Below are 14754 nucleotides of genomic sequence, written 5' to 3' on the forward strand. Positions count from 1 at the left end.
CCATAACTACCCATGAAGATACCCTTCTTACTTGTTTTAGAGAAGACTGCAATATTGGTTCCCATTCATATTACCACTCTCTCAACTTGAGTAACCAAATAATTTTACTATAGAGATTTATTTGTGATCGAAGTGACTTCGATTGTATAAATATCTTTTACGACGTTATGTAACTGTGCTGCTACTGAGTCTAAGATGTGTGTGGCACACCACACTTTTTCTTTTAGGAAGATGGCAGTTAGCCTTGAAAGTCTTCTTGATGAAAGTTGAACTTTTCTTTGACCCAAAATTTATTTATGATAGTAATAATTGAAATAGTTCTAGACTTTCTCCAAGTCAACGGTAGTTCTGTAGCAACCAAGTCAAAATTGAAGACTTCTATTTTTCACCAAAAGCTTTCTAAGAATGGGTTGTTCAAAGAACACATGAGCATCTCCAGTCAACTACAAAATCCTTCAAGTCTTGTTTAGACTCGTGGATTTGAAATTTGACAAATTCACTAAATTGTTCCCTTTAGAATTTTTCTTCTTCTTGTTTTGCTATCAGATTATAATTGTTTTATTTATAATAAAAAAAAGTTAAAAAACAATTAGAACTGTTATTTCATTAGTGTGAGGTTAAAAACAATTATTACAAAAAGTAAAACAAATTAGGAAAATAATTATAATATGGCAACCCAAATTTGGAGACTATTTTGAAATTATTCCTTAACTTAATTATTGTTCATCCAATAGTTGATTAACTAGGCACTTTTTTTTTTTTGATAATTAAGTGATTTTTTGTCAGGTTATATTTTCCAAGGTCTAAATGATAATACAGGAAAATTGGCCCTGTGTTGATATAATAAAAAGTATTAAAGAACATTTCTAAGGGTTATCAATAATTGATAGCTTTTATAATTAGTGGATTAGTGGTTTGGTTATTTTTTTTAATCGAACAGGTCTTTTGGCAGCTGCATTGTGATTTATGGAGACCTTTAATTTGTGAGAATAATTAATCAAATAGAAATTAAGAAAAAATGAATAAAATATAGGAAGTCGCACATCATAATTATATGCCATAACATAAATTAGTAGCGTCATTTCACATAATTTAGTCAACCTCACCCCACACCACCTAAGCTAATACCAACCTTCCAAAAGGTCCCTTTAGTGTTAACATAATTCTTTTCGTTAATTGTTGTGATGGTTCTGATCTTTCTATCAATAATTAGAGATACGTAGTTTTAATGTTCTGGAAATGAAAGAAATTATATTGCAAGTGTTGCTTTAAGAAAATACTAGGACCCTTATAATACGTAAATCCAAATTGATTCGAATGAAAACAAAAAAGAGGAAAGTTCCAATCAAAAGCACCAACAATCATAAAGTACAATTATTGTCAACAACTCAATATACTAAATTCAGAATTATTGAATGCTAACTCATAAACTACCAAATGTCCTACCAGCAGGCTCGCTCTTTCAAAATTCTATTCAAATATCCATGTATCTCCTAAATCACCTATTTGCTTCGACTCAATTTATGTTATTGTTAATATTATTTGAATTTTGATTCGGCACAAAGTTCTGGTTTTTTTTTTTGAAAGGATTTGAAACATTTTTTGTGACTTTTTGTGCCTATAAATATTTCATTAAGATAAAAGAGAAATTATATACTTAGATCCTTTTAAAATTATAAAAAAAAAATGACATTCTATTTGGGACAGATTAAGTGAACCTTGATATCCGAAGGTTATATGTACACCAAACTACTTTTTTTTATATATATATTTTATAAATTAATTGGCCGGACTATGCATTGATAAATATCTCGTCTTTAATTATTTTATTGACTTCTCCTTTCATAATTAAACTAGTCATCGACCTTGTAGAAAATCTTTCATCATTACTTTTCGATCATTTGTGAAAAATGTTGAGCATTGTCTTTTCAAATTATTTGATTGAAAATACACTTCATCATCAACCATGGTCAGAGCTAAGGCCGTAAGGGTTCATCCAAACCTCATACTCTAAATAATTATATAGTATATACGAGATAAAATTAATATTTTTATATATGTATAATATATAGATGTTGATTTTTTTTTTAAAATCTTGATTATGGGAAATTCTGAATCAGCCAATCGGCACTATCACAATCTATTTTTGTTTGTTGTCATAAAATATTGAAAAGCCAAAACAGGCCCACACGACATGGGGAATCTGCCATGCCAATCACGAAAAGGTAGTACTAGTAATTACAATAAGAAGTCTAGGCTGAAAAAAACAAAAAGAGAATGAAATTAATAGTTTATTTGTTAAAATATTTATCGTCCTTATTGAAAATATATATACTTCATACTTGTTACTTTAATAGTTTGTTTTTGTTTGATTTAATATTTTAAATATATATTTATTTATTTATTTTTATTGTCAAATTTATCACGTTAAGAAAAAAATTATTTTACCAATATTAATTACTTTCATGACTTAAGATTATAAATCAATATATGCAGTAAAATATGTCAATTTTATGAAGAAACATATAAAGTTCAAAGTTAAGAAGTAAAAGTAAATGAGTGAACTAATTTAAAAGTATAAAGATAAAACTATTAATCTCTTTAAGATTACATTTAATTGCCATGACAGGTGGTAGATTAACTATTTATCTATATTTAATTAATTGAATGATTTTTTTTTACAAATTTAGAAATAAAATTAATAATTTATACCATTTTTTAGATACTTCTACTCTCTCTTTAAAATTAAAAAGAAGAGAGTTGACAAAGTCATAAACGACGTGCTTTATCCTCACGAAACTCCCGTGTTTTGTGCCGCAACTTTTTGCCCTCCTCGACTCTCAAGTCCATTCATTTCATGTTTCATCAATCATCATCATAATTTTATTTCTCCAAAAAAATTAAGTATATTTTACTTAAATAAAACAGGAATATTGACTACTGCACAAACTATATAAAAAAACCTTCTTTTTTTTTCTGCTGGTACAAAAGAAACTAAACAATCTGAAAATTTGCCAATTGTGTTCTTCTCATACATGATGTGTTTGCTTCTTTTAAAAGAATACGATTTACTGTCAATTTAGTGCAAGCAACTTATTACTAAAAGAATATATTAGCACTAAGCACCTTCGTAACTTAACAAAGTCTATAACTACAATTGAGTAACAAAATCATTTTTGCATAAATTTAATCAAATTATAATACAATGAATAACATTTTTTAGAAGTTCTTTTCTCTTGCTCTTTATAAATATCACAACTAATAATATGTAGCCTTTATTGTGAAAAAAATAAAATAATATATATATATAAAATATATGATAGTTAAATTTTCTTCTTCTTTGTATAACCTTTTCTATATTTATATCAAAATTTGATTAATTTAAATTTACGGCGTATTCAAATGTTCATATTTACAACTTAAATTCGAGTGTTATTTATAAGAAGAGGAGACCCCATCCCCTGCCCCATTGGTTAGATAACCTTCTTACGTTATAGGAAAACCAACTCTGTTTAAAGAAACAATATAAAAAGTCTTTCTGTAGACTAATGACAATAATCATCTCCAATTCATTTGGGAAGAAGTTGTCAATATTTTCTTTCAATATCAATTCTACAAATCTGTATAACTTTTCCTTGTAATTCAACAAATTCATAGAATTTGGTGGATCCATTACCAAGTCCAAGAAAAATAGCTATTCGAAAGTGACACAAAATTGAGCAAAGAGTAGTCAAAAGGTCAGTAGAACAGCAAGAGAAAGAGGACGGCACGAATAGCAGGAAAACAGAGTACCCAGTTGGTTGGAAAAGGGTATCCATTGATATTCTTTCTTTGAAGGACAATTTTAATCTGCAGATCAAGTGTTTGATTTATTGCTTCACAGAGAAATATGAGCAATAAAGCACCTGTTAAGTTAGATGATGAGCAGTTGGCTGAACTGCGAGAAATTTTCCGATCGTTCGACAGAAATGATGATGGGAGTCTAACCCAACTCGAGCTTGGCGCGCTATTGAGGTCTCTTGGTTTAAAACCAAGTCCTGATCAGCTCGAAACTTTGATTCAAAAGGCGGATAAAAACGACAATGGCCTTGTTGAATTCTCGGAGTTTGTATCACTCGTAGCACCGGAACTTCTTCCAGCGAAGTCCCCTTACACAGAGGAACAATTGAAACAGCTATTTAAGATGTTTGATAGGGATGGAAATGGTTATATTACGGCTGCAGAATTGGCTCATTCTATGGCGAAGCTTGGACATGCTTTGACTGCTGAAGAACTTACTGGGATGATCAGAGAAGCTGATACTGATGGAGATGGCAGGATCAGCTATCAGGAATTCACTCAGGCGATTTCTTCGGCTGCTTTCGACAACTCTTGGGCTTGATATGTGAATCTCCTTTCGGTATATCTTGTCAATTTCTGTTCATCTAGTTTAGATATATATGTTTTGTTTGTTAATGTACTTTTTGTTGTATGTTTTTAGTGAGTTTACTTTCCGACTTCCTCTGCTAATGTTAAATGTGTATATTATTTCAAACGATGATCGCTATGTTGTTTCTGGGATTTAAACTGATATACTCTCTTCTACGTGACTTTTTCTCCCATTGATTTAGCATTGTATTAAGTTTTACTGGATTATGTGATCGAGTAATACATATAAACTTTACCAGATGAATTTGGACTTTAAATGAACATGTAATTAAGTGTGATTCCTGCATTTATTTCTTAACTTTAAATGATCAAGTTAGTGTGACATAGTTATAATGGAACAGACCAGCAGAAAAGGAATATGATTGCAACGGTCTAGATGGTGGCATAGGTATAAGCATTCTCTGATTTTAACCTAATCATGAGCCAGGAAATTTACACTCTCCTTGTTAAAATTAATGTGCCATTAGATGTTGTAGCCATCAAACAGGAGAATACATCGATTTATGCTCTACGTGTTCTGATCAAAGAATTTCAATTATCTACTTGTAGCAGGCCTCCTGTTCTTAGCAAAATAGTTGGAAATGAGCGTTGGTGCCAAATGAAGAAGTAGAGGATTTAAGATGCAGAGTTGGTGTTGTTGTGTGCTTACATCTTAATGTATTGCTTCTATCTGTGATGATGCAACATTATCTTAGTTTAGCATCCGATAGAACGTTTCTTGCCTAGAGAAGAGATACTTCTTTTGTCATTCATTTTCCTTTATGATTTATTATTGTACTTTCTTTTTAGAGTAAATAATACTGTTTGAGTGATAATTTTCAGTTTATGTTAAGAGTTTTTTCATACAAGGGTTTCATTAGACATAACAATGTTTTCTTCCCAGCATAACTAAGTTTAACTAAACAGAAAAAAAATAAAATCTAGATAGGAACAAACAACTGGTTTTACTATTATTAGAAAGATAATGCAATATCCAAGTAATAATATGACACAAAATTGTTCTGTAGAATAATATATACATAAGCAGCAGACAATAAGTACTTAATTTTGCAATCTTATTGGCTTCATTATATTGTATCCTTAAACTAGTCTGAAAGAGTGCATCTTCTGATCAGGTACTCCAAGTCTGCAGCCAAAAGGATTAACCCTTGATGTTATCCCGTGAGTTTCACGCATCCTAGTACATAATAAAGCTTGTTGAATAAATGGATGTTGAAGTAGTTGTTGCGTCGTCCATCTTTTTAGAGGATCCTTTATCAAACACTTGTACAAAAAATCTCTGGCAATCTCAGAAACATCACTAGGAACCATTGGTTCTTCATTCATAATCTTCCATTGCAAATCCTTAGTGTCGCGATAAATCCAAACGCGACACCCAGTCATCATCTCTGCCACAGTACACCCTAACGACCATATATCATAACTCCTGCCATGAAAACCACTGATCAAAGATTCTGGGGGCGCGTAAGGTAGAGTCCCTCTGTTGCTCATCGCAGCACCAGTCATATATGCCACACCTTCGGGAACTCTCAACGACAATCCAAAGTCAGCCAACTTTAACTTGTGCATCCCACCACGTTCAGCGTTGTTGAAAATCAAAACATTAGCAGGTTTAATATCACAATGAACCCACCCTTTCTCATGAACGTGTTGAATACCCTTTAAGAGTTGATATGCATAGAAACCTACTTCCACTTCAGACATCCGTATCCTTCTCATCTTCGAATTAATGATCAAATCGTGTAGCGATCCACCATATGCATACTCAAGAAACAGATTGTAAGTTGAGACATTACCGTTATCGATGCTAACGTCTGATCCAATGAACTGAACCACGTAAGGTGAATCTTTGAGGGTTGTCAAGATTTCTGCTTCTCGTTGGAGTGAAACAGAACGGTTCATATCAGCACATTTAACAGCAGCAACAGAAACACATAACGAAACAGGATCCATCTTCACTGCATAATAAACTTTGCCGTAAGAGCCAGCGCCAAGAACGTAAAGCTTCTTCCACTGATCCATAATAATATTTTCACTTTCTTCTCACTAATTTTTTTTTTTTTTTGGTTATTGAATGATTGTGATAAATAATAAAAGGGTAGTTACTTCTTTTTATAGAGAAAAAAAATTATTCAATCCTTGGTTGATATGGAAAAGGTGAAGAGTTAATTTTGGTAACTTTTGCGTATCTTACCATTGTATTTATTTTTGGTAACTTCTTAAAATCAAAACTTTGAGGGCAACACGGTGTACACTTATTTGTACTTCAAATTTGTAAATTCAAAAAGTTTCTAAAACTTTTAAAGTAGTTTTTTCCCAAAATTTTATATACACGGCAACATAATTAAATAGTTACCAAAAAATTGTACGTATGGTTAAATTTACCATGAAGCTAATTACTGTTAAGTTGAGTAATCACGTAGCTTTGAAATTATTCTAGGTACTTAAACCAAATGGTGTTAAATTTAAAGAACGCAAATGTAATTAAAATGTAACTTGTTATTAATAATTATAAGAAATTAAAGCTCAACTTTAAAAAGGTTTTTCTTCTATCCCAAAATATTTATCATATTTCATTTATCGAAAATCAATTTATTTAAATTTTGTCTAATATTTTAAGGTGCAATTTTCCACCATATTAATATGAGAATAGTTGTAATGTATATTATTTTAATATTATTTTTGAATGTATCTAAATTTTAAATTTTGAATATTGAGCAAATCTAATCTAATTTAGCTCTAAGATTAATCATATGAACGTTATTGAGAAATGAGGAATGCTTGGCATTGAAATAGCTCCCTCTTATCTCCACGGGCGGAGCCACCATATACTCTTTCGACGAAAAATTATATAATTTATATATAATTAAAATAATTTTTTATGTATATATAGTAGATTTCATACCGCCTTTGGTTACTTCTGTGCTTATTTTTACATATTTGAAATTCACTTGTCAAAAATTCTAATTTCAACACTACTTATCTCCCTCTTTTATATCTCGTTTATCATAAACTAATTTATAAACATACATTTTGCCCGTGTATATAAACTACTTACAATAAATTAACTAAGATATTATTTGTAATTGCATTCGAGGTATAAATAATATTATTTAACGGTAAATCATTTAAGTGGTCTTTCTTTTACAAGTATGTGTATTAGATCATCTCCCATTCATCTCTATTTTACTCTTCATTCTCTATATTTGGAGAGTAACACAGAGAATTGATTCTCTAACCACTCTCTATTTAACTCTCTATTCTTAAATTATAGAGAAGCGCTCACTATTTACTTTTTGATTATTATAATATTATTTCTATTATATTACTAATTTAATATTTATCACTTGTAACAAGATACTACTTCCGTCAAATTAATCAAATTTTTATTTTATTTTTAAAAGGAGATTGTCACTTTAAATATAAAACTTAAAGTTATTTTAATATTAATTATATTATATAAGATTATTAATTAAATCTCTAATATTTGTAATTATTTCTCAAGTAATATAACATCTAAAACATATTATTGATTTTTAATTATTATTTTTGTCATTTAAATATGTAATTTAGATTACAATTATTTTTCATTATGAAATATGCACAAAATTTACATGATAATTCAAACTACTTTTTATGTTATGGTGATAATTATTAAACTATACTTTTAAATATCAATGAAAAATTATTTGATTCAATAGTTCAAAATAGAATATGGGAAGTAAATAGTACACAAAATTATTGGATACAAGATGAAATTGTTAATTTATACAATTTTTAGCTACGCATAAAAAATAAGGACAAAAAATGTTCATTTTGAACTCCGTAATACATTGATAGAACATTCATAACTGCAACGTAATAGTCTTGAAAGTTTAGTATTTATATAAGATTTAAAATAAATTTTATGATAATACAATATTTATGATGCAATTATATTTCATCAATGATTTCACTTTTATTTGAATTGTTCGTTAATATGTATTATATATACTCCTTCCGTTTCAAAAAGAATGTCCCTTATTTTCTTTTTAGTCTGTTTCAAAAATAATGACCCCTTTCCTTTTTTGACAACACTTTAACTTTAACTTTTCACATGTCATGTTTAAGGCCACAAGATTAAGGGGTATTTTGGTACATTTGACATAAGTTTAATTTCGAACCACAAGATTAAAAAAAATTCTTTTTTTTTCTTAAACTCCGTTCTAAATCAAAGTAGACCATTCTTTTTTAAACGGAGGGAGTAATATTTATCGCAATTTATGTTATTTAGAATAAAATATAATTTTGTATTAAATGAAGAACTTGAAAAAAAATTGAATTATATAATCTTTATAGAGTGATTATTTTCAAAAAGAAGAAATAATTTATATTATGAAATTAATAAATTAAAATGAAATAGAAATAATAAATAATATTGAGGAGAGTGAAAAAAATAATTCTTCTTTAGAGAGTAAAATAGAGATTTGGATCTGAGTTGATTGTCTGGAAAATAGAGAATTTTATATTTAGAGAGTAAACTAGAGGATACAGTTGGAGAAGATAAAAATCCGGTCAAGTATAATTAGGTCAAGTAATGTTCAATGGTCTTATAGATTCATGTCATGTGTACTACATAATAATTTATGGTTAAAATCTATTTAAATTGTATACTCATTATAATTATAAAAATAACAAAGCTATAAATTTTTTTTATTTTCTAAAACTATCAAATAATGCAATTAAGTATACCTAAGCTAATATTTTTTAAAAAAAAATTAAGATTGACAGGATTATGCAAATTTCTTTATTTTTTACCCGCCAACGTACATGTAATTTTGTACTTGAAGAAAATGTAACTTATTCTAATAATTATTAAAAAAATTAAAGCTCAATCTTATGAAGGGATTTTTTCAATCCGCAAGTACTTATCTTGTTTCAGCTACTTAAATTTTTAACTAATATTTTAAGATGCATTTTTTCACCATATAAATATGAAGATAATTGTAACTTAATAGTACTTTTAATATATTTTTTGAATTTAGATTTCAAAAGTTAATTTGATTCAATTTATCCCAGAAGATTAATCAAATCAACATTAAAGAAGTGAAGAGCCCTCTTGTCTCCCTCTTTCATAATATTACAAACTAATTTATTTTGAACACACGTTTTGCATGTATATTTTTTGTATGAGTAACTAACAAAAAAAATTGACTTCAATACTATTTGTTATTGCATTAGAGGCTACAACAGAGTAGAAACAACAGAAGAATCAAGGTTGGTTGAGGTACACACAGGTCAGAATCTGAAACGAATGTACAATATTGACTGTTCAGCCAAAAGAAAACAGAGACTAAAATTTTTTCATGACGGCACTGATCTAGTGAGCTTTTATTTGTGCCGTATATGCACCTTCTGCAGACGTTCAAGTCCACTAGTGTAAAAGCCAAAAGGCAGCAACAGAGTAGTTAATGGATTAGCTTCGTTGAATCCACTGCAATATGTCCGGTCGGATCACTCCCTCAAAACCATGTTTCATGGGTTTGAAACTAGTAGGCGAAACAGTGTTTAACTGCCTGTATTGGATATTTGTTCCAGCTGGGCTTCTTGGTTTCATCATCATGGAAATGGTCGGGTATGCTTTCTGCCATGTGTTACTAGCTGAGGTAAACAGATGCCTGCTGCTGGATTCCTTGTCTTTGCCAGCACCGTATTTCTGGAAAGCTTCAGGCTTGGGGGAGTGAGATGAGTTCCTAAGCTGCTTAGTTGCACTGGTAATTGCAATGTTATCTGAGCCTCGAATATTAGCAGATGGCTTCATTTTGTCAAGCCATCGAAGGATCCAATTACCAAGGTTCCGACCAGCTTCAATATCTCTTTCCTGTACCTTGCGATGAACGATCAGTGCCATATCAAATGCAGCTCGTGTTCGCCTGGAAAAGAAAGAAATATTTGAAAAACAATAATACAAGGATGAAGGAACAAAGCAATAAATAGTAGAAAGAAAAGATCCTAAACAAGCATAATCAATTTTGGACAGAAAAGATCATAAACAAGCATCGAACAACAGGGAAAAACCATCCTTAGGCTAATCTGGCAATATTAACAACCTTGAATATTATCCAATCAACAGGTGACAGGGTACATCTCAAATATGAAGAATAAAAAAGGTAGAGACAATGTGAAAATATTGTGTGTTGAAACAGGACCAGTAAACATTAGACATTAACACTTCCACAAGGTGAAGAATTTGATCTCACTACCGTAACAAGAAAATTGAGGAATTACATACTAAATATACCATATAAAGCTCAACACAGATTCATATTCATGATAAACTTGGATGTGTACACGCTTGACAACAAATACCTAATTAAATTTGCCACAGTTCATGTCATGGATATACTACCTTGTATCAACACACACACAACATTTTCTTCCGGGCCCTACATTACTGATTGTTGTCATGAAGAATATTCACTCTCAGCTCATCCTGCTGACTTAAAAGCTATATCTAGCCTCTTCTTCCTCCTCATATCAACAGTTGTTCATACAAGGCGTGAACAAGAGAAATTATGCTTTTATATCACTCAGAATCATTGATTGAACAGTATACTATTTCAACATGGCATAACATGGACAATGTGGTGAAGATGTGGTTAGTTTGGTCATATTAATTGAGATATTTTGACATCTACTACCAACTCAGACAGTAAACTAACTCATAGATTTTGATGAAGAGAAATATCAAAAGTTCTCTTCTAATTTTATTATCCTCATTTTCCTTAAACAGTAAAAGAATCCACTCTTTATCATTTATATATTTACTTTAAATTTTCTCAGACATGCATGCAGCATCTTTATCCATATCCTTCCATCTTGAACATAAAGGATTTGGCAAATCTAACACCTTAAAACACATAAATGATCTAATGGATGACCTAACGTGCCTACACAAATCCAGGAAATATAGGCCAGTGTTGCATGTTAAACTGAAAAGTGCTCACCTCACCACCTACATGCATCATCAGCTCTAAAAGTATTTACCAAGCAACTGTTCTTGAGATATAAGACAAGCATATATTCCAGTCCCATTGCTTATAGAAAATTTAACTTTCACGAAATTCCAGGAACAAAAGAAAGAGATGTACCTGAAACAATCTTATTCCAACAAGATTGTCAAATGTCGGGGGAGTCCGAGAGACAAAACTGAGAAATGGGACATTGAATCCACCATTACCACTTACTAGAAGATAGTTCATTTTAAACACAAAAATAAGTAATTTCCAAGCTAAGAGACCTTTATTCAATAGTTGGGAACAAAACAATGGATCTGAAAATCCATATCAACAATACTCAAACAAATAAGAACAAAATCAAGTGGTTGAAGCTGGAATAGCAAACTTTTGCCGTTTTATTTGAAAGAACAGCAACCATTGTCACTGAGAATGACTAAAAGCAGAAAGATACATGGGATGATGGGATGGGTATCATGACAAAAAAGGTCATTTAGGAGAAAGAACTGTATAGTACTACAATCAAGAACCATTACGCTGAGCTAAAATAACAATAAAAGTTGATGAAGATATAACAATAAGAAAATGACCAAGATAACATTTCGAGCTTAGACACCTATGTGAAGTTCTCCTCTTGACGGACTCCTCCAAGACAACTTCTCCATTTGCATTGGGGAAAAGTGACAAGTTTGTCACCGAGTCCTATAGAAACTATGTCAAATACTAGAACATGAAACTGCATATGCATTCAAACTGGGCCCTGAAATTGGAAATGTCCGCCAAGGACGCTGAGTCATCCTAAGCTTCTCTCTTTTTCCAACATTGTCCTAAACTTCTTTTCACCTTCCTTTCTATTAGTAGTGTTGCTCCATAGAAAGCCGAGAGTAGTAACAATAGATGATCGCTTTTGTCGATACATTAGTCTCTCAATCAGTTTTATCGTAATAATAACTCCCAATCAGTTTTACCCTACTATTACTCTTCCAATGTCTCTCACACTCTCTTTCTCTCATGGTTCTCCCAGTCCTGATAGCAAAAAAAGTTTGCCTCAAATTCAACTTTGTCTTCTATCCTTGCCTCTTTTCTCATTCTTATCCTCTCTCTCACTCGTCTTTCTCCCCTCCTCCTATCTCTCCTCTCTCATTCCTATTACCCTAGTTTTTCAATCATTAGATAAAATGCAGAGACCATGTACATTAATATCCCACAGTAACCTATCTTTAGCCTCTTGCTCTCCATTCCCCTCATTTACCTAAAAGCACGAGGACAATGACAATGGCAACCGCTGCAAACACTCATATGCTATTGCTTATTGTATGATTAATTATGAAGCTGTTTCTCCAGATACTAATTTTTCACTTTCCTCTCTGAGACTTGCCCTGAAATTGAGTGTATACACTGTAGAATCAATCACATTGAATCAAATTGCTTGTCTCTATTTCCAGTCAACGGATTGATAAATTATATAAGCTAAGAAAAACTAAACCGAATAATCACAAAAAAAAAATATCATTAGAGATCAAAATCAGATCCAATTCAAATAACAAAATACCTTTGAGCGAAATCACGAAGCCTAGGATACTTTGGACTAATGAGCTTACGCTGAATCCTCAAGAACAGCCTGTAAGTTCGCTTCAGACCCAAAAAATACGCCGTTCCCAATGTGATCTCCCATAGAACCATTTTCTTTCTAGAACTTTCTTCTTCCTCTATCAGTCTCTTTTTCAGGCCAAAAAAAAAAATCTGTTTTTCTTCTTCAAGCTTTATGAGAAAATATGGCGTTTCCGTTTACGTTTTCAACAAGGCAAGTTAAAGTAGTCCCTTTCTGGATAGCCGCCGGAAAGTACCAGCAATTTCCCTTCTGTCGGCTTTCTACCCTTTTCTCTAAATTTGGGCCATTTTGGGCCACGGTAGACTGACGGCCCATTTAAATTAGAATGACTTTCAAAAAAGGAAAAATACTAAAATACATGTATTATGTTTCTCTTTTTTTCAATATACATTCTATTTCTAAAACCCCCTAAAAAAAATTATTTCTTCAATGTATTTGAGATACATATCAATGTTTCCGAACTACGTATTATGTATCCGATTTATGTTATATTGTATTTGAGATACTGTATACGGTTTATGTTATAATGTATCCGAGATACTCTTTAATGTATCCAAGCTACATATTATGTATCCATTTTGTGTTACTTTTTAAGGGATTCATGTAATTACAAACTAAAGAGGGATAGATTGTAATTTAATATTAAAACTGTGTGATTCCTAAAATTTATACTTTCAAAAGTGACTATAGATTAGATGTCAATAATTATAGTTTACTTAATTATGATTCATAGTTATATGTCAGAAGGAGAAGAGAGGAAAACAAGGTTGGTAGAGGAAGGATAGAGGCAACAGAGAGCGTGAACACGTGTTGTATTTGTTGTTTCAAGTTGTATCGCGGAAAACAATTGATTTGTATCAATGAATACAATTATATCAAGTTGTATCAGATTGGATCAACGAATATAATTGTATCAAGTGTATATGTCACTTGTGTATTCACTTTGTATCAAGTGTATAAATGAATAATTATATCAAGTGTATTTGCTCCATGCGCATTTAGTTTGTATCGATGTATTTGAGTGTATCTGCAACTGATTATAAATCTGTATCAATATAATCAAGAGTATTTTGTCTTAAGTGTACATTTATCATGTGTTGTATACTCTTTCATAATATGATTGATACGATATCATATCTTTCTATTGTTCAGCATGAGACCTATTGAGAATTTGGGCGTGAAATCAAAGACGAAATGATTAAAAAGAGTGGTTTCCACCATCTCTCATGTGCTTTGACTCATTTTATATGAACATATTAAATTATCACTCATCTTATGTTGACACAATAGTAATTCTTCCAAATTTAACTGAATTTTCTTCAACAATCTTCAATCCTCATATTGGTCCAATTCTAAAAGCAATGATTGACGGTAGTAGATAAGGCAAAGCGTCAGTTTATAAACACATACAAAAAGTTGATTATCTTAATTAACTTTATTTAAAAAGTATATGTAAGAAAGCAAAGTTCACTTGCCCATTTTATTTCTTTTTAAATAGCTTAAGCTTCCACTTTAAGCAAGAAAAATGGTCCTTCTAGTTTAAAGCCCGGTCAATTACTTGATACTGTTAGAGCAATTTCATGAACAAAATGATTAAAAAGCAATTTTAGTACTTTTTTGTTCTTGAGTTTGACATCAAAATTGAATTTTGATCGTGTTATTGGATTTCCACAACTAATTTTTAAAAAGTCCATGCAATCAATCTTAAAGTTTTGACTT

The 14754-nt window shown here is 30.9% G+C and overlaps 3 protein-coding genes across 5 annotated transcripts; 1 reads left to right on the plus strand and 2 right to left on the minus strand.

The window, feature by feature from the left end:
* Positions 1-3542: 3542 nt before the first annotated feature.
* Positions 3543-6606, plus strand: LOC101244797 (probable calcium-binding protein CML18). 3 transcript variants are annotated; one of them, XM_004245939.5, is made up of 2 exons: positions 3543-4399; positions 5544-6606. In XM_004245939.5, the coding sequence occupies exon 1, from the start codon at positions 3890-3892 to the stop codon at positions 4379-4381; it is 492 nt and encodes a 163-aa protein (XP_004245987.1). In that variant the 5' UTR covers positions 3543-3889; the 3' UTR covers positions 4382-4399; positions 5544-6606. The 3 variants fall into 3 exon arrangements, with proteins under 3 accessions (XP_004245987.1, XP_010325568.1, XP_004245986.1); XM_010327266.4 differs by lacking the exon at positions 5544-6606 and adding an exon at positions 4978-5243 and having other exon boundaries at positions 3890-4399; XM_004245938.5 differs by lacking the exon at positions 5544-6606 and adding an exon at positions 4981-5243 and having other exon boundaries at positions 3890-4399.
* Positions 5509-6450, minus strand: LOC104649001 (mitogen-activated protein kinase kinase kinase 20-like). The gene has a single exon (XM_010327386.2). It carries the CDS (start codon positions 6448-6450, stop codon positions 5509-5511), a length of 942 nt encoding a protein of 313 aa, XP_010325688.1.
* Positions 6607-9617: 3011 nt separating the features above from the next.
* On the minus strand, positions 9618-13330 carry LOC101244216 (uncharacterized). The gene is made up of 2 exons (XM_004245936.5): positions 12976-13330; positions 9618-10340 (listed from the first exon to the last, which is right to left on the minus strand). The coding sequence occupies exons 1-2, from the start codon at positions 13104-13106 to the stop codon at positions 9884-9886; spliced, it is 588 nt and encodes a 195-aa protein (XP_004245984.1). The 5' UTR covers positions 13107-13330; the 3' UTR covers positions 9618-9883.
* Between the last annotated feature and the right edge of the window lie 1424 nt (positions 13331-14754).

Source organism: Solanum lycopersicum, chromosome 8 (genome assembly GCF_036512215.1).
Source record: "Solanum lycopersicum chromosome 8, SLM_r2.1".
Classification (NCBI taxonomy): Eukaryota; Viridiplantae; Streptophyta; class Magnoliopsida; order Solanales; family Solanaceae; genus Solanum; species Solanum lycopersicum.

Excerpts from the sequence above, each read along its gene's own strand:
- LOC101244797 (XM_004245939.5), top strand. The coding sequence starts at position 3,890 with ATGAGCAATAAAGCACCTGTTAAGTTAGATGATGAGCAGTTGGCTGAA.
- LOC104649001 (XM_010327386.2), bottom strand. The coding sequence starts at position 6,450 with ATGGATCAGTGGAAGAAGCTTTACGTTCTTGGCGCTGGCTCTTACGGC.
- LOC101244216 (XM_004245936.5), bottom strand. The coding sequence starts at position 13,106 with ATGGTTCTATGGGAGATCACATTGGGAACGGCGTATTTTTTGGGTCTG. Across the intron at positions 10,341-12,975 it reads CTTCGTGATTTCGCTCAAAG|GCGAACACGAGCTGCATTTG; the intron begins GTATTTTGTTAT and ends TTTCTTTTCCAG.